At 37.7% G+C, this 19,708-nt stretch overlaps 1 protein-coding gene across 3 annotated transcripts in view; it reads left to right on the top strand.

Annotated features, from left to right (window-relative positions):
* LOC124605450 (ubiquitin-conjugating enzyme E2 W) overlaps positions 1-11,067 on the top strand; it is a 109,157-nt gene extending 98,090 nt beyond the window's left edge. For all 3 annotated transcript variants that reach the window (XM_047137129.1, XM_047137131.1, XM_047137130.1), the window contains exon 6: positions 10,088-11,067. In XM_047137129.1, the coding sequence (XP_046993085.1) occupies positions 10,088-10,101 (14 nt within the window). In that variant the 3' untranslated portion in view covers positions 10,102-11,067. The remainder of the gene's footprint in view (positions 1-10,087) is intronic.
* Positions 11,068-19,708: the final 8,641 nt, after the last annotated feature.

Below are 19,708 nucleotides of genomic sequence, written 5' to 3'. Positions count from 1 at the left end.
GGTCAGATGGAGTCTCTCCATCTCTCACCTTGTTCCATGCCCAGGGGTTCTCCAGCTGCATTCAGAGTAGAGCAACATGCCCACCTTACTACCTTTCCCTTGGCTCCTACTTCTCCTTGCTTCTATCTCTGTCTTCCTGTATCTTGGTTACAGTCAGGCTTCCTCGCATTTGCCTTATGTTTCCTTCCTCTAAGGATTATTCCTCGTTCTATATATATATAGGATGAAGGGACTGATGACCTCACAGTTTGGTTCCTGAATTCCTCCTCCCCCCCCCCCCCCCCCCCCCTGCAACACCACCACACTCACGCTGTCCAGCAACCCATTAATATGTACTTGTTTTTAGCAACTTAATGTTGTTACAGCTGTTGGTTGAGAATGACACAATACCTAAAATCACTATCATAAAGAAATAAGGTGGTGCATTGGTTAGCACACTGGACTCACATTTGGGAAGACGACGGTTGAAACCTGTGTCCGACTATCCAGGTGTAGGTTTTCCGTGATTTCCCTAAATCTCTCCAGGAAAATGCAGTGATGGCTCCTTTGAAAGGGCACGTCCAATTTGCTTCACCATCCTTGATACAATCCGAGCTTGTGTTCCATTCCTTATGACCTTGTTGTTGACAGGACATTAAATCCAATTTTCCTCCCTTCTAAAGAAATAAATACATTTAATAAGAGTTTAGGCAGAAAAGTTGCCATTTCTAAAATACTGCAGGACTGTAGACACACGTAAACAGAAAATGGTATAAATTGACTGTCCTCACAACATTACTATTCAAATAATACGCAGCAGGGGGGAAAAAGTAAATACCTTCTGGAATCATCAGACTAGTACAGTGTGTATACCACATAAAACAAACTGTACAATACTGTAGGAATGTTCTATCTTCTGTCTGCATACTGAGCTGTAGTAGCAAGAAATTGAGGTGGGATGTGTTTGGTCACTTCGAGTGATATTACAATTATTGTGTTTCTCTTCATATCACAAGTCATTTTTACCAAGTACTTAGAAATACTGGTGGCCTCACTGCCAACTGACCTCCTCCTTTTTATGTATGGGTCCACATATGCTGTAAATTTATAAAGAAACAGTGCTGATTCAATGACGAAACCTACATACAGGTTGCACTTCTCTCATTTTACATTTATGTACTTCACATCTGTGATAGTTGTGTTCATATCAATCATGGTTGTGTGAAACTAGGTTGCCATCACGTGCTGCTTCCCCCCTCCACAAACTCTTATGTGTGTAATATAACATTCCGTGAGCATGTTGTTGTTGTTGTGGTCTTCAGTCCTGAGACTGGTTTGATGCAGCTCTCCATGCTACTCTATCCTGTGCAAGCTTCTTCATCTCCCAGTACCTACCGCAACCTACATCCTTCTGAATCTGCTTAGTGTATTCATCTCTTGGTCTCCCTCTACGATTTTTATCCTCCACGGTGCCCTCCAATGCTAAATTTGTGATCCCTTGATGCCTCAAAACATGTCCTACCAACCGATCCCTTCTTCTGGCCAAGTTGTGCCACAAACTTCTCTTCTCCCCAATCCTATTCAATACCTCCTCATTAGTTACGTAATCTACCCACTGTATCTTCAGCATTCTTCTGTAGCACCACATTTCGAAAGCTTCTATTCTCTTCTTATCCAAACTAGTTATCGTCCATGTTTCACTTCCATACATGGCTACACTCCATACAAACACTTTCAGAAACGACTTCCTGACACTTAAATCTATACTCGATGTTAACAAATTTCTCTTCTTCAGAAACACTTTCCTTGCCATTGCCAGTCTACATTTTATATCCTCTCTACTTCGATCATCATCGGTTATTTTACTCCCTAAATAGCAAAACTCCTTTGCTACTTTAAGTGTCTCATTTCCTAATCTAATTCCCTCAGCGTCACCCGACTTAATTTGACTACATTCCATTATCCTCGTTTTGCTTTTGTTGATGTTCATCTTATATCCTCCTTTCAAGACACTGTCCATTCCGTTCAACTGCTCTTCCAAGTCCTTTGCTGTCTCTGACAGAATTACAATGTCATCGGCGAACCTCAAAGTTTTTACTTCTTCTCCATGAATTTTAATACCTACTCCGAATTTTCCTTTACTGCTTGCTCAATATACAGATTGAATAACATCGGGGAGAGGCTACAACCCTGTCTCACTCGTTTCCCAACCACTGCTTCCCTTTCATGCCCCTCGACTCTTACAACTGCCATCTGGTTTCTGTACAAATTGTAAATAGCCTTTCGCTCCCTGTATTTTACCCCCGCCACCTTCAGAATTTGAAAGAGAGTATTCCAGTTAACATTGTCAAAAGCTTTCTCTAAGTCTACAAATGCTAGAAACGTAGGTTTGCCTTTTCGTAATCTTTCTTCTAAGATAAGTCGTAAGGTCCGTATTGCCTCACGTGTTCCAACATTTCTACGGAATCCAAACTGATCTTCCCCGAGGTCGGCTTGTACCAGTTTTTCCATTCGTCTGTAAATAATTCGCGTTAGTATTTTGCAGCTGTGACTTATTAAACTGATAGTTCGGTAATTTTCACATTTGTCAACACCTGCTTTCTTTGGGATTGGAATTATTATATTCTTCTTGAAGTCTGAGGGTATTTCTCCTGTCTCATACATCGGGCTCACCAGATGGTAGAGTTTTGTCATGACTGGCTCTCCCAAGGCCATCAGTAGTTCTAATGGAATGTTGTCTACTCCGGGGGCCTTGTTTCGACTCAGGTCTTTCAGTGCTCTGTCAAACTCTTCACGCAGTATCTTATCTCCCATTTCGTCTTCATCTACATCCTCTTCCATTTCCATAATATTGTCCTCGAGTACATCGCCCTTGTATAAACCCTCTATATACTCCTTCCACCTTTCTGCCTTCCCTTCTTTGCTTAGAACTGGGTTGCCATCTGAGCTCTTGATATTCATACAAGTGGTTCTCTTCTCTCCAAAGGTCTCTTTAATTTTCCTGTAGGCAGTATCGATCTTACCCCTAGTGAGACAAGCCTCTACATCCTTACATTTGTCCTCTAGCCATCCCTGCTTAGCCATTTTGCACTTTCTGTCGATCTCATTTTTGAGACGTTTGTATTCCCTTTTGCCTGCTTCATTTACTGTGTTTTTATATTTTCTCCTTTCATCAATTAAATTCAATATTTCTTCTGTTACCCAAGGATTTCTATTAGCCCTCGTCTTTTTACCTACTTGATGGTCTGCTGCCTTCACTACTTCATCCCTCAGAGCTACCCATTCTTCTTCTACTGTATTTCGTTCCCCCATTCCTGTCAATTGTTCCCTTATACTCTCCCTGAAACTCTCTACAACCTCTGGTTCTTTCAGTTTATCCAGGTCCCATCTCCTTAAATTCCCACCTTTTTGCAGTTTCTTCAGTTTCAATCTGCAGTTCATAACCAATAGATTGTGGTCAGAATCCACATCTGCCCCAGGAAATGTCTTACAATTTAAAACCTGGTTCCTAAATCTCTGTCTTACCATTATATAATCTATCTGATACCTTTTAGTATCTCCAGGACTCTTCCAGGTATACAACCTTCTTTTATGATTCTTGAACCAAGTGTTAGCTATGATTAAGTTATGCTCTGCGCAAAATTCTACCAGGCAGATTCCTCTTTCATTTCTTAGCCCCAATCCGTATTCACCTACTATGTTTCCTTCTCTTCCTTTTCCTACTGACGAATTCCAGTCACCCATGACTATTAAATTTTCGTCTCCCTTCACTACCTGAATAATTTCTTTTATCTCGTCATACATTTCATCTATTTCTTCATCATCTCCAGAGCTAGTTGGCATATAAACTTGTACTACTGTAGTAGGCATGGGCTTTGTGTCTGTCTTGGCCACAATAATGCGTTCACTATGCTGTTTGTAGTAGCTAACCCGCACTCCTATTTTTTAATTCATTATTAAACCTACTCCTGCATTACCCCTATTTGATTTTGTATTTATAACCCTGTAATCACCTGACCAAAAGTCTTGTTCCTCCTGCCACCGAACGTCACTAATTCCCACTATATCTAACTTTAACCTATCCATTTCCCTTTTTTAATTTTCTAACCTACCTGCCCGATTAAGGGATCTGACATTCCACGCTCCGATCCGTAGAATGCCAGTTTTCTTTCTCCTGATAACGACGTCCTCCTGAGTAGTCCCCGCCCGGAGATCCAAATGGGGGACTATTTTACCTCCGGAATATTTTACCCAAGAGGACGCCATCATAATTTAATCATACAGTAAAGCTGCATAGTGTTAGTTCAAAATAAAAGAACATCCTAACCATGGAAATGATTTCCTGTGACTTCCACTATACGTTATTAATCAATGGCAGTAGTGGGCCAGGGAAGAATCATCATATTCCATGCTGTGGAGAAAACTGCCACATACCAGCCAGAACATAATACAGCGTTTTATGTGTTTGAAATATAGTACAAATTGTATGCTGTGATATCCATGGCACTGCAAGCAGTATTGAGGAAATTTTCTGTTTATGTGTGAATCATTGACAATAACTAAAGTGCACTGTGCTGTCAAAGTTGCCATTTATACAGTAAATTTTTCCTGGTTATATTATTAATCATATAATTCATCTGCTGCATATGTTGATGTAACTTCAACAAACACCAGTTGAGAATCCTTCCACAAATGTCACAACCATGTATGTGTTTACACATCCATTAACTGCTTGCACATTGTTCAGCGTCAAACTTAAGTGATCACTCAAGTTGTCTAGCATTACCCACCTGTCATTTACCAAATCCTTTCTAGTACTACCTGCCCTTAGCTATATCTTCCTGTTTGCCCACTTCAGTTGTGTGTTAATTCAATTTAAAATGGTTTTATTTTTAATTTTTAAAAATTTTTAATTTTTTTAATTAAGCTTATAGTTTATTGCTCTTCTCTTACCTCACTTTTTTGTTAAGAATGCAAAATTTTTGAGAGATTTGGATAATATTATTTGTCACTATAGTCTACTCATCAAAAATTAGGAGGGTAACAGTGAACTTTTTACAATGTTGTTTCTACACATTGATCACATTTTTAAACAATCTTTTATTGCAAGTTTCATTAATTTGTGACTTTTGGAAGTAATCATATGATCTCCTTCCATAAAGTTTAAATGTTAACATTGATGGGCAGTCCTTGTTTTATTATTTCAAATTGGAGCTTAGTGTGAATCATTACCTTAGGTATTTGCATCTGCAATTTAGAAAATTTATTTCCATAGCCTAAGTCCTTCATTATCATCATACACATAAACGTAACAGTTCTTCATAAGATGGAAGTCTATTCACTTGGTCACCATCATATCCTGTTGAATAATGCAAATTTCACTTTGAGAGACTGGTCAAGCTGACCTACTTCCCCTCCCAGCACGTTCAGTGTACTGTCGAGACTGTGATATCAGCTGTCTCTAAAAGCCTTGTTGAAAGACTTTACATTTGCATTAATTGGATACTATGCCAAGAAATTTTGAAACAGAAGAATTATTGTGCAATAGATTTCATTCTGGTGGATTGAAACTGATATTCAACATTTTAAGTGGGGACAAAATGTGATTGTGCTGTTTTAACCAGATATAAAGAGAACATCATGTCTTGATCTTCCGAAAATGTGGTCTGAGAAAAGCGGATAGAACAGGTTATGTGTTATGTACTTTCTTTGATTGCATACACATCATAACAATCTCACTAGAAAGGCTGAGGACAGTAAATGAGGATTGATACATTTAAAAAAAAAAAAAAAAAAAAAAAAAAAAAAAAAAAAAAAAAAACTTCTTGAGCTTACAAACAAAACTGGGGGGGGGGGGGGGGGGCACTAAGTTTTTTTTTTTTTTTTTTTTTTTTTAGATTAGATTTACTTTCATTCCAATTGATCCATAGTGAGGAGATCCTCCAGGATGTGGAACATGTCAGAAAAACAACAATACATGACAAATATTTACAACTAAAACAAATAAGCTAATGTACCATTCCACAGGTCCCAAGTGGAATGATCGTCATTTTTTAATGAACACTATATGAAAGTCATTTTACAAATACTAATGCACTGAATTTAAAATAAAAAAGTTTATTTATTTATGAGGTAATAAACATGTAATACGACTACTATAATACTTATTTACAATGAACACATTACTGCGCTGAAATGGTGCAGAAGTTTGATTGTACTTACACACACACACACACACACACACACACACACACACATACACACACACACACTATGCATAGAGCGTGTGCCATGTAAGCAGGAGATCCCGGGTTCGAGTCCCGGTCGGGGCACACATTTTCAACTGTCCACATCAAGGTATATCAACAACACCTGTCAGCAGCTGAGGGTTTTCAGTTAGTCATCATTTGTTGTTATATTTGTATAACAGTACTTTCCACATTGATCTTCAGGACTTGTATCACCAAAGCTGTAATAACTTCTTTAGATCAAAATAATGTTTTCTCATTTACATCACATTTTAAAAATAAACTTCCCACATATTCCTGGCTTAACAAGCAATATATTTGCTTTCACTTCAAATTCATCAACCACTCATAATAATATAACTTTTTAATACTCGTGGATAAGAGATAAGTTCTAGCTCAGAAGTTCATCTCACTTCTGTTACATTGTTTTTCTATTGATGTTATATCATTTTTAACTAAAAAAGCCAGATTGTAATAAATTATTTATTTTTAATTCCAGTGACCAATTTTGATCTATATGTCCATCTTTAGACGCCGCTGTGAGCACCACCTGGTACCAGTCACCAGCTGCACTTTTGTGACTGGTATCAGGACCAGTTGGTGGTTGCAGCAGTTCTGTATACCTGGTCCTCATGTCATCTGAGCTTCTGGTCAGAAGATGGTCATACAGAGTGAAGTTGGTAACCAGAATAAAAAATAATTAACTGATTGCAATCTGGATTATTTGCTGTTGTTGTTGTTGTTGTTGTCTTTGTTGTTTTTGTTTTTTAATTTACTGTTGCTGATGTTCCTAAACAGTGTTAAAAGTTATTTGATTAGTGACTTCTTGGAAAGTTGGCAAATCTCCAGAGCAGAATGGCAATCCATGGAATATTTATTTTCGTGTCTGATCTGATGGTATTTCCTCTTAGCTGCTGTGGCCGCTGTCCTATACCAAAGAGGCATTATGGGGCACATCGTGCCTCATTATGGCTGACCACATGAATAATAAAACTAAAAATAATGTACATTATTTGCACTTTTTTCCACTGTGTAACCAACTCTTGTTGTGAGTGTATTTGTTAGTAACAATGCATAGGGATATTCATTGTTCCTCTGGAGTGTTATGTATCACTTCGCCACTTCTGATTTTGTGTACTTTGTGAATGATATGGAAACCCAATCACTGTATAACTTGCAGATACTAATCAGACATGCAATGAGTTGTGCAGAAATTTTGAGAAGTTATTTTAGTTGGGCTCATAAAATATTGTAAGCAGAATTGTCAGTCAACTCAATGTTATAACTCCAGTTAGAATATGAGGCAACAAACCATGTGTCACTCTTATATTTGGGATGGGTATTATGGAATGTAATTGTGTGCCAGAAACTGGAAGGTATGGTGTATCACCTTTTCTTCTTCTCACAAGGAAGTAGTCCAATGCGATATGTTGGGACCTAGCCTGCAATTTACCTCACAAGAAGAATATACCGAAAGAAATGCACTGCCAAATTGTAGCTGCAAAGGTGCATGCAAGTAAATTGTTTTTTAAATATATGTTACTGATTGTTGCTACATGAAGAATCGCTTATAACAGCCAAGTATGCTAGTCGGTGAATAAGCAGATGCAACAGTGACATGATATCGTAGCACCGCATAGCATGAATGCCAAAGTGCATCAGAATAATGTGCAGTTCGTATTGACATCCAAGTTGTTGTAGATGTAATTGTTAAACAAGTGATTAGAAAATTGAGGCAGTGTATGATGTAACATTTGAGACGACTTCCATCAGTCGGGACTTTAATTTGGTTACATGAAATATTTTATGACAATTCCTGTAGCACAGCTGTTTCAATAATTTTCTAATAATATATATTTTTCTAACATTGAGCAGTTCCTTGTTTGTTCGCTGCAGTCATCATAAACCTGAGAAGTGTCTATTGGATGGAGAGAGAGAGAGAGAGAGAGGGAGAGACTTACCTGAGGCACACCTGATGAAAGAAAAATTAATGCATTCAGGAACTTCACTGTAATTATTAGTCCTATTTAGGCAGAACTGGGTGAAGTCCTGGTCGTCCTGCGTATAGTACTCCGTACCAGGCACACTTGATCAAATTCTTAAAACATGGTGGTACAAACTGACAATGCACAAATGACTGACATTTAACAGAACTATCAGAAATTATATTTGGACAATAATTTTAAAAAAAAGCTTTACACTGTGGAACCATTTCTTTATGTAGAGGCTAAATCATGCTATTAGTTCAGAGTGGAATCAGAATTATATTAACAGTCTTTTTGCCATCCTCATAAAGACAAAGCAGTGTTATGTCCAGGCCAAGAGTCCAACAAAAGCAGTGAATTAATTTCTGCAACTGAAAAGAAGACATTTCAGCAGTAATATTGAAAATTATTCTCTCCCATTTTTCCCATGTTTTGCTATGCCAGATTTTTGCAACTAAACAGTCCTTTTTTTTAATAGTGGTCCTAATTATTTGCTGTGAGTTTTGTGAAGAAATATATAAAGCTGTGAATACATTAATTAATCCACTGATACTTATTACTGGCATTATTTTATACGAATGTGTCATGGCATTCATCGACTGCACAAGTGACTCGGTCTTTCTTTCACTTGAAATGATAAAGTGCGGTTTGCATGTAGATCTTCAATGAAACCTGGCTGATTGGCATTATACCCTGCATTTTAAGGGATTACAAGAAGCTTCATCTTTACGACAGCTACAAATTTCTCTGTAGTATCACCTATTAACTCCCTCCCTCCCTCCCTCCCTCCCTCCCTCCCTCCCTCCCTCCCTCCCTCCCCCCTGTCCACCCCCTTTGTTTAACTAAAAAATGTATGGCCTTTTCTTTGTCACTGAAAGCCCTTACTGTACATATTTTCTTTGGGCTTGGAGGGCTTGAAAGGAAGGTATTGTATTTTTTTTTCTTCTAATGTTGACAAATTAACTAATAAATGACTCATATGTAGGTCTTCAGGAGAACCAGGTGACTCTGATTGCATATCATAGTCTTCATATTTCATCTTTGCAAGGTTTAAAACAGTATTGTATTCCACATTAGTGTGAAACTCTGGAAGCTGCACAAAGACAGATGCTATTAGAAAACACGTACAAAGAAAATTAATTCAGTTTCCTCTCCATTTTTAACACTTGACAATACTGCAAAGGGAACTGCTGAGTGTTATGGATATTACATGAATTGCAAATTCTAGTGAATAGTAACTTTGAAGAGTTGTGACAGGGAAACTATCAATGAAAACTGATATTCACTTTACAAATTACAATTGTGTCATGCTGTGTCACCTATTCAACAACGTACCAACAACCAAGGATAATGCCCCTGCCGTGTTGTGTGTGTGCTACCTGCTAAAACTACAGTAGGTGTGTACATTTCACCCACCACCTGGTGAACTTCAAATTTGGCAATTTTCAGCATTGTTTAAAAATAATTGTAGTATGTCTTAGCAGCTAAAATTTAGACATCACGTTTCTCTCAACGTTTTCTTCCTGTATAAAAAATTTCAAGACAGGTTCTGACAGTCAGATTGGAGCATTCCCTTGTCAGCTGTGGTATTCTTATTTTATGGCACAGCAAATATTATCTTGTCTGCCATGTAGTTTCACATGGTTTGTTGTACCAGCTATCTTCTGTTAGGTTCAAGGTAATGGTTAATTTCTCAACTGCCTTACTTATGCCTCTGTGGTGCAGCAGCTCCTTTTTTTTTTTTTAATAAATGATCTTTTTTCCCTGGTTGGTGTATGTTGCGTGTGATTTTTGCTTCTTGATATTAAAAGTATGTAGTTATTATTACTAATATGGTTATCTCACCATTATTTTCTTTTTTTTTTTTTTTTACAGATGATGATGTATAGGATGAACTTTATAGCATCTTTAAATTAAAGAGTACCACACTACAGTGTGAAACCAGATGATTTTTGTCTGTGATCATCTATGAAAAGTGAATAGTTGGTGGACAAACATGGATATCTAATGTGTAAAACATGAAACTGTCTGCGTTTAAATTTCACCAGTTTTTTGTGATACTACAGTAACTGACCTGTGTCACAAAATACAGCTTTGGTCATTGAGTGAGAAGGTTTTTTTGTGTATGTTGCCACAAATCTGTGTTGTGATGTACTAGCAAGACATTGTTTTCATAATTTAAAGAACATTAGTGGCTTTTGTGTGGATTTACCTTTGTTGTTTCTCATTGTTGTTGTTTGTATTTTATTCAGTTCAGTTTCAAAAGACTGAAATTGGAATTACTTAATCCACAGCTTCTGCATTTACTGAGAGTAATCACCATTTTTAGTATCTAAGGTATCTTGAAGTGTTTTCACTAGCCCACAGAGAGCTGCTTTTTGAATTATGTATGTTGTGTTCACGTGATGTGGATTAGAATCAGTTTTACATAATAAGCAGCATTCATTGCACAATGTTGTGGTGTGTGAAAGCTCAAGATGTAAAAAGTTCTCATATTTTGAACCCTGGTTAACGTACGATGCACCAGTGGGTTTAATAGTGACATGTTACTTAATTTCTTACAGAAACCAGTTATATTTTATACAGAATTATTTGCTTGTTTTATTGGTTTTGTACCTAGGCTAAATGTGTGACTTCAGATAGGTCAAGAAGTTCTTGCACTCTCAATATACTTCATTGCCTTATTACAAATTGTATGATTACTGTAACTAATAAGATTGCTGATGTATAAGAGGAAAAAGAAGTCCAGTGTAAATTTATTTTAAATTTTGTACATTTCTTAAACTGTAAATACACTAATTCTGTCTAGATATTTAATACTTTAAGGGTATAAATGAAATCATATTTTTAATCTACTTGTGTATTGCACTTTGTTTGCTTGATCCCAGATTTTCCAGTGTGTAGTCAGTAGTAGAAATTCTGATATGAAATACCATAAAGTGAATTGGTTCTGCTCAGCACTTCCTAACTGGGAGTACACATTTACGAGGTCTGTTAGAAAAGAATCCGACCTTGTTTGTTTTTGTAAACACCTGATGGATTTGAATCTTGCATGCTTGCATGAGCTGACCTCGACCCTTTGTGCGCATGTATGAATTTTTTCTGACCCATCGATCGTGTCAGTTGCTGGCAAGCAACAAGTGAGGTGGTGTGTGGTGCTTGCATCTGTTTTTCATTGCACAGAAAATGACTGAACAACTGTAGCAGAGCCACTACACCAAATTTTGCCGGAAACTGAGCAACACCCAGGTGGAAACCATGCAGAACATTCAGATGGCTTTCAGTGACGATTCTATGGGCATCACATGGATTAAGGAGTGATACAACTGGTTTAAAGACAGTTGCATGTCAGTGGAAAGTGAGCCATGCTCTGGTCAGCTATCAGCATGCTCAAATGACCATGCCATTGCCAAAGTGAACACTGTGGTGATGCAAAACCCTCGTGTGACTTTCAGGGAAATTGTGGAAGAGATAGGCATCAGCACTTTCTTGGAACATCCGTTGTGACTGAATATTTGGTCATGAAGAGAGTGTTAGTGAAATTCGTGCCAAAGCTGCTCACATTATCTCGCAGGCATTGCAACATGTCTCAATAGTCCCATCGATCTTGTCTCTGTAGTATGAATTTATATTGAACTAATCCTTCAAAGTCAAAGAAAACTATCAGCATGACTCTGATCTGACCTCATGAGATTTTTTTTTGGTCTTGGGGAACCTTTCCCGACGTATTGTGAAGGTTGAATCTTAATCTCAGCATAAAAACCGTAAACCCAAATCTCATCACCAGACCAGTTATGATTCTCTTAAGGAATATCTTGGTCTCATTTGTGCGATCGAAAAGCACTTCACAGATTGCGCGGTGAAAGTCTGTATGGTCGTGACTCACGAGTCGTGGGACAAACTTCATGGCAACACAATGCATTCTAAGATGCTGTGTTAGGATGTCATGACATGGGCCACCTGAAATGACATTCTTTTGCAATCCCTTCTGTCTTCGATTGACATCCGCAATTTCATTGATGTTGATGGGTGTCATTGGTAGATGTCGAATGGCTTCCTGAACAAGGGTCATCTTTAACTTTTGTCCGACCATTCGTAACGCTGAGTAATGCTTAAGCACTCAGCACCATATGCTTCCTGCATCATTTGGGATGTGTGTGTGTGTGTGTGTGTGTGTGTGTGTGTGTGTGTGTGTGTGTGTGTGTGTGTGAACATTTTCTTGAGTTTCACGCAAAATTTAATCCAGACATGTTGCTCCTCTAACTCTGCCATCTCGAAATTCGCAAACTGTTCGACACAAAGTTGTTCAGTACAATAACTAACAGACATATAACAATGAAACTTATGGCAGTTACACTTCAAACACAGGGGTGTGCAGGGATGCCAGCCACCATTGATGTGAAATTACAAATGTTCCAGAATTTTTGTAACAGACCTCATATGTAAATGTAGTTTTTCGTGTATATGAGATATGCATTGACGAGGGGGGTGTTTAGTGGTGATCGTGGGAGTATTCATACTGGGTCAGATTAAGTGGAGCAGGATTGGGAATAGTTATATATAGGGAAATTGACAATAGAATAATAGGTTAGCTGCAGCAAGCAAAAAAGTGTTGCTAATGAAATTGAATAGATGTCCAACAAACACGAAAGCATACAAGCCAAACATAGATGATGTCAGTGGAACTGAAAAAGTCGTGGTTGTATTAATGCATTTATGAAATATGTCAGAGGACGATTTGGATTTAATCAAAATGGTGACTGGACTGCAGTCATTGGTGAATATCGGGAACAGAAAATAACTTAACAGTTTGATTTTGGAAGCAAAATGATTGGAAGCATAAGAATAACAGAATTCTTTGCTGGGCAGAATTTAGTTGCAGTGAATACATTTATTGAGAACGCTTTCAGAACAACATATTTAGGAAGATGCCTGAGGATCACACACAATACAATGTTAATTGCCGTTTGGTTAAGTCAAAATTCAGAAATCAAGTTAAGAACTGCAAGAGTTATCCAGGTGCTGATGTTAATGAAACCGTAACCTAATAATAATGTCTGCAATGCCACTTGAAATTCAGTAAGATAAAGAGAAAGCAGTAACGGAAGCTAACCAAGCTGAAAAAAAATCAGCTGAGAAAACAGTAGTGGAAACTAACAGAGTTGAAAAAACCAGCTTTGGAAGGTCATGTGACAAAAGGAAATGCTGGTGCTTCATGAAGTTGTTATTGTAGAAAGCTGACTGGATGGTTTTAAAAGAAATATATTAAATGCAACAGAAAAGACAATAGAATTGGAAAAATGCACACTCTGGGATGCTACGGGTAACGGATGAGATATTGAAATCACTTAGTTAGCAGGTTTGCACCTCTAAACACTGTGCTCCATATTACAGTTTATCCATAAAATTTACGGAAATCGCAGAATTTTATGGATGGATGGCATCATTGTATGACACACACAAAAATTTGGAATGTGGAATGTTAATATTTGATAATCACACCACTTTGATACAATTGATTGATTTCTTCAGTTGAAGGAAAGTCTACGATAGTTGATAGCTCATTCTTTGATATGATTGGTACTTTCAACCATGTGATGTTTGTGTCATCATTGGAACTGAATTTAAAGCCGGGATAACAATTATTCCATATGAATCTTGTGTGTCGACAGGCTCTGTGTTAAATCCAGCGTAGTCGTCAAATATGGGGTGTCTTGGAACCCTGTCCGCAGCTCTCAGTCGCGTTCTAGCTTCCCGAGCACGGGGTCCCGGGTTCGATTCCTGGCGGGGTCAGAGATTTTCACCTGCCTCGAGATGACTGGGTGTTTGTGTTGTCCTCATCATCCATGAAAGTGGTGAGACTGGGCTGAGCAGAAGTTGGGTGTTTGTACAGGCGCTGATAACCGCGCCGTTGAGCGCCCCACAAACCAATCATCATCATCATCGTCATCATGATCATCTTGGAATCCTGCTTTCTTGGATCACTAGACAACATTCAAACAAAGTGTATTAATGAGTTTAATTTCAAAATGGAAAAAATACAATACTTAACTTCATGTTACACAGATGTGTCGCAAGCAAAGGGCGACAGACAAAATAAGAAATGTCTTCAGTATAACAACTCCCAAGTCCTTGTTACATAGACAGTGCAAGCAAGTTTTAAGAATTGATGCTTCTATCCACATTGCTAGTCTTGAAGCTGTTGTAGAACTGGGCCATGACCAGTCAGGCATGGCACTTATGTCCTCCTCACATAGGGGCCACTGCTGTCGTGTTGTCGTCCTGGAGAGCGGTCGGTCAGCGGTGTTTATGTTATAATTTTGTGTGACATTCAGTGATCCAGGTCTTTTTGATGTTTCAGTACATATTAAGACATATGTTGTTGGACATTTTCATTTGCTATATTATTGTTGTAGGATTCATGAATAAATCTGATAAGAAACAGCACTTCCAGACATTTAAAGAATCATATGTTGATTTTCAGTGCGTACTAAAATCAGAAAGAGAGAAAAATTTGCCTTTTGCATGGTATGTGGGAGGATGTTAATATTGCACATGGTAGTAGAAACAATTTAAGTAATCATCAAGTGTAAATACATAAGTTGTGTTAAATCGAAGAAAGATAACAAGAAAATCAACACTTTTGGCAGGTCTGGAAACGTTGACAGTGACATAATTAGGGCCAATTATCTTTTTACTTCCTTTTTGATGGAACACAATGTGTCCTTAAGTGTGTGTGATCATGCTGGTGCTTTATTTAAGATGATGTTTCCCAAATCAGAAGTTAAAAGAAATATAGATATGGTCACATAAAAACTACATGCATTGTAAATAAAATGGTGAAAAATGCATCATCTGAAGTTGTTAAGTGCCTTCAGAATGGACCATTTTCTTTGGCAGTGGATGGAGGCAATGATATGAATACCAAGTTGTATTCTGTTGTTGTTACATTCTATGACATTCCATGGGAAAAAGTAGTGAGCACTGTGCTATCCATACCAGCATTAGATGAGGACTCAACAGGGTGAAACATAGGTAACCTGATGTTATCAGCCAACTGAAAACTGTGTGGCTTTCTGCTCAAACAATGCTCCTGTTGTGATAGGACACAAAAATGGGGTTCCAGCAGTTTGGAAGGAAGTTCGACCAGGTAATGCTATCATACGAGTAGGTTGCATTTTCCACCTCATTAATCTAGCAGCTGAGGAAGGTGATGGGAGATTACCACTTATAGTGGATGAGAAACTTGTTGATATATTTTATTTCTTAGGGAAGAGTGCCAAAAGGAAAGAATGCCTTCAGAACTTTCACAATAAAGAGGCAAAGAAAATTTTGAAGCATGTATGTACTAGGTGATTATTTTCGGGCCAGATGTTTGGATAAACTGCTGGACTAGGGGGATCTGCTTCTTTCTTTCCTCAAGCAGGAAGTAATATTATGTACCTTAAACATTCCCACAAGCTTGACATCTTTCAGAATACCTAGAGTTTGAAGAAAGTGGATCGAAAGAATATCAGAAGAAGAGAATTCTTGATTCTGTTACTAAATCTGCCCCTAAAAGAATAGCATATTATTCCATATGTGACAAACCTGTCCTAAAAGTAAGACTTCTGCTACAACACATGAAGAAGAATTGTTTGTGTTTCTGTCCTCAAGCTTGAACAAAATCTTTTGCACCTTCTTCCATGTGACTATTCCTGTATTTGACAAACTGAATGTTGCCCTTCAGATTTCTTCTTCACAAGTTCACTTTTTGTTAGAACTTGTAGTGGATTTGCTAAAGCAGTTGTTCGCCTCATTTGTTAAGCCCAAAATTGTCAAAACCTACTGATTGCTTGAAGTTGAGTACAATTTGATTCAAAATCAAAGTAGTGATGATAAGTTAGATATTGGCATTCAGATGTTGTACATAGTGAATGATCTACAGGATACAGACAAATCCCTGCTATTTTCATAAGTGAGAAACTACTTTTGTACTGCCTGTGACTACATCATCACAAGTTTCCACTTCAGTGTAATGTCGTAAAGCATGCTCAAGTTGCTAGGTTGGACAAAATTGAAGATGCAGAGTTTTCTTCCATCGAATATATACAAAGGCATTTTACAGCTCTTCAGGTGGATGACACTTTGGCTGCAAATCAAAATGCTACAAGTGGTTCCAGTTGGGCACAAATATCAAGAATTCGTGCAGTTGATGGATTTCTTAAGTATAATTGAATTTCTACAGTAATGCTCTTTGTTGTCACCATACCCCATAGCAATGCAGAATGTGAACATGTTTTCAGCCTTGTGAAGGAAAATAGAATAGAGTTCAGGTCATCCATGTCCAATGAACCTCTGGAGTCTCTGTTTCAAAGACCTGGAGTTCTGGACCCTGTTATGACAAAGCATTTTCTCAGGGTTTTTTTGCAGAAAGCTAAAAAGGCCAGAACTACGACTTCAAAGTCAAACTAGGATGCAATTTGCAGTGTTTATTATATTATTTCTTGCCTGTGTTAAATTAAACAATTTTCATTGGGTAAAGTATCTTTCAGTTATCACATATCTGCTCAATTTATCAATGAAGTACTGTTGTGTATGCTCTGAACCAATATTTACCACGCCTGCTGCTGTTTAACATGGATTTCTTCTAGATTGTTATGTTCATCTGCAAATCATTAGCCTATGATGAAGCCGATGTGATTTCATTGAAGTATCCTGTTTAAAGCATGAATTATTGTATTTTGTAGCCCAAAAGTATTATTATTTTCATAAAGCCAGGACATGTAAAAAAACATTGGTTTTTTTGTCACACTGACAGCCCTTTTCAAAAATTGGCAGGTATGGAGATGAAAGTAACGGAAAGCAGAAGATATTATGCCGAATGAAAATGAGCCCACATTGCAAGAAAATAGTAGGAGCAATTCAGTCCCTATCTTGAATTACAGAAAACTTTGTTTAAACAAGAAGGAACAAGTATCTGTGTGTTAATGAAACGCCAGTGTGACTATACAGGCATCAGGCCAAAATGCAGAGAAAGAAGAAATCCTCAAGCAGAACAAAATTTATGAAACTGGGAAAGCTACAATGAAATTCTGAAAAAAAAGAAAGTAATTGTAAAGTTTCAATACTTGCAAGAATACTTTGCGGAAGAATGGTTGGGGAAATTGCACCTAGGACAAGTTTGGTCTGAGGGAATCAGGGCTTCTTGAGAATCAGGTTTAAAATATGCGACTAATAATATAGGGTATATTTAGAGAAAGCTAGGAAACATACCTTACATACATGGATCTGGTAATGGCTTTTAATAATATGGAATGGGAGAAAATATTTTCCATTAATAAGAAGCTTAGTGTCAACAAATGAGATAGAAGTGTAATCCATTCTTTCTATGAGAAGAAGGCTGGAATGGTACAAAAGAAAAAAAAATCAGGAGTTGTGTGAAGCAGCACCAATAGTGAAGGAGCAAGTACAGTTGTATTTGATGTTATTTGTTCCTTAGAAAGAGAAAAAGCACATTGAATACGGTAAAAAGGCTATGTATTGCCCTACACCAGCAAAGAAATGTTGATCGTTTGTACTATTTGTATGACATATTTCATATTGTTTAATGTCTCAGAAAAGCATCCATTACAGTTTGCTTTGGCCAGTCATAAACATACTCATTCCAAGTTCTTTTATTCTAATACTGTATTTGAAATAGTTGAATCATGACTGGTATCTCACTCCATTTAGTACTGGGCTAAACAAAGTGACATGTTGATGTTCTATTCTGTGTGTGCATACCACCATTTGATGGTGACGTCACGTGCCCCGCCATTCCATTCTGTTCCATTGACTTATAATGAAAACAGTGTGCAGCCATCTTTTTAGGAAGCTAGCAGTAATGATTCATTGACAAAACTTACTTACGAACAGGTAATAACACAAATTGATGTGTGGAGTTTCTGAATTGCAAATGAGAGAGTAACAAGACAACAGTCTAACATGCGAACATATAACTGCATTCTGTCCGATGAAAATCTTGCTAGACAAATACAGCAGGCCCTGAATGCAAATGATACTAGTATATAGATTCAAAGAGAAAATTGGCAGAATAATAGGTTCTTCAACACAGAAAATGGTGTTCTGATTACACACACTGAATGTAAAAAATCATGTCTTGTCCTATTAGATATTATTATAGGTATACAAAGCAAGAATCATGTATGAAGTACAGTCATGTACGTGTGCTATGCGCACTGTGACAGACCGTCTTAGGTGTATTTGTCCTCAATGCAGACTCTTAATAGAGAAGACCAAATTACATCCTTATCAACTCAGGTACAAGACAAAAAACAAACAACATAGATCACTAGTCTTAAAGTACAAACCAAAGGAAATCAGTCCTCACTGTGCAGATATCTCAAGACACCCAATGCGCATAGGGAAACTGCGTGTAAGACAGAAGAAAACCACATACATACGACGGCACAAAATGAAAATTAAAATCATTGAGAGCTATCTATCTTTATTAATAAATATGGAAAATCACACAATCAGCTAGGTAATAACAACAGACAAGATCAGCCGCATGAGAAAATTCACTTTTCAAGAGTGTGCAATGGCTTTCTCCACACAAGCTAACCAACGCCAAAACAAACTCTCTGTACAAAGATCTGCCATAGTCTTAGAGAAATCACACGCTCATAGTCCAATATACAAATGATAAAATGGGAATCAGTGGAGGCACATGGAGCACCAGTAGAATTTTTTGTTCGCTAGTAGCATCTGTTTGATGAACAGGTGACATATATTTTTAATGAATTGGTATGGTTGGCTTTCCTGAACTGGAATCACTATGCTCATTCCGAAGAAGACTAGAATAACAACAGTTAAAGATCTGTGACCAGTAAATCTGTTCAGTATGGGTTTTCAAGCACATGCTCCATACACAAGGATGCAGCTGATTATTGTCTCGCATCCTAGGACTTTATCAAAATTGTACTCTAACCAGAAGAATATCGATTGTCAAGGGTTAAATAAATACTCTGTTTGTAGTGCATTAATCTTTGTATTATATATCTGCGACTAGTAACGTAAATAAAGCCATAAGAACGATATATGTTCTGTCAGTCTTTATACGAGAGTTGGAACTTAAATAGTCAACTATTTATTCACAACCGATACAAAAAAGTTACATGTTTTGCACCTGTTACTGTCCTTCAAAGTAGTCATCAGTTTTGTGTAGAACCCGTTGCCAGCGATGTGGAAGGCGTAGTACAGCGTTAGCAGAGCCTGTTTTATTGATGGTGTGAATGGAGCAGTCTACTGCCAATCGAATCTCTGGAACAGTTCTGAAGCAAATGCCATGAAGTGGTTCCTTCATCTTCGGAATCAAATCATAGTCACAAGGACTTAAGTCCAGGGCGTATGGTGGATGGTACAGTACTTCCCAGTCCCACTGACCGAACAGAGCAGCCACAGCTTGCGCTCTATGCGCCCGCGCATTGTCGTGCAAAGTGATAGATGGGTTGC

The sequence above is a fragment of the Schistocerca americana genome, chromosome 3 (assembly GCF_021461395.2).
Source record: "Schistocerca americana isolate TAMUIC-IGC-003095 chromosome 3, iqSchAmer2.1, whole genome shotgun sequence".
NCBI classification, from domain to species: domain Eukaryota; kingdom Metazoa; phylum Arthropoda; class Insecta; order Orthoptera; family Acrididae; genus Schistocerca; species Schistocerca americana.
The sequence above is the reverse complement of the archived record's forward strand: the minus strand, read 5'-3'. Positions and strand labels throughout refer to the sequence as shown.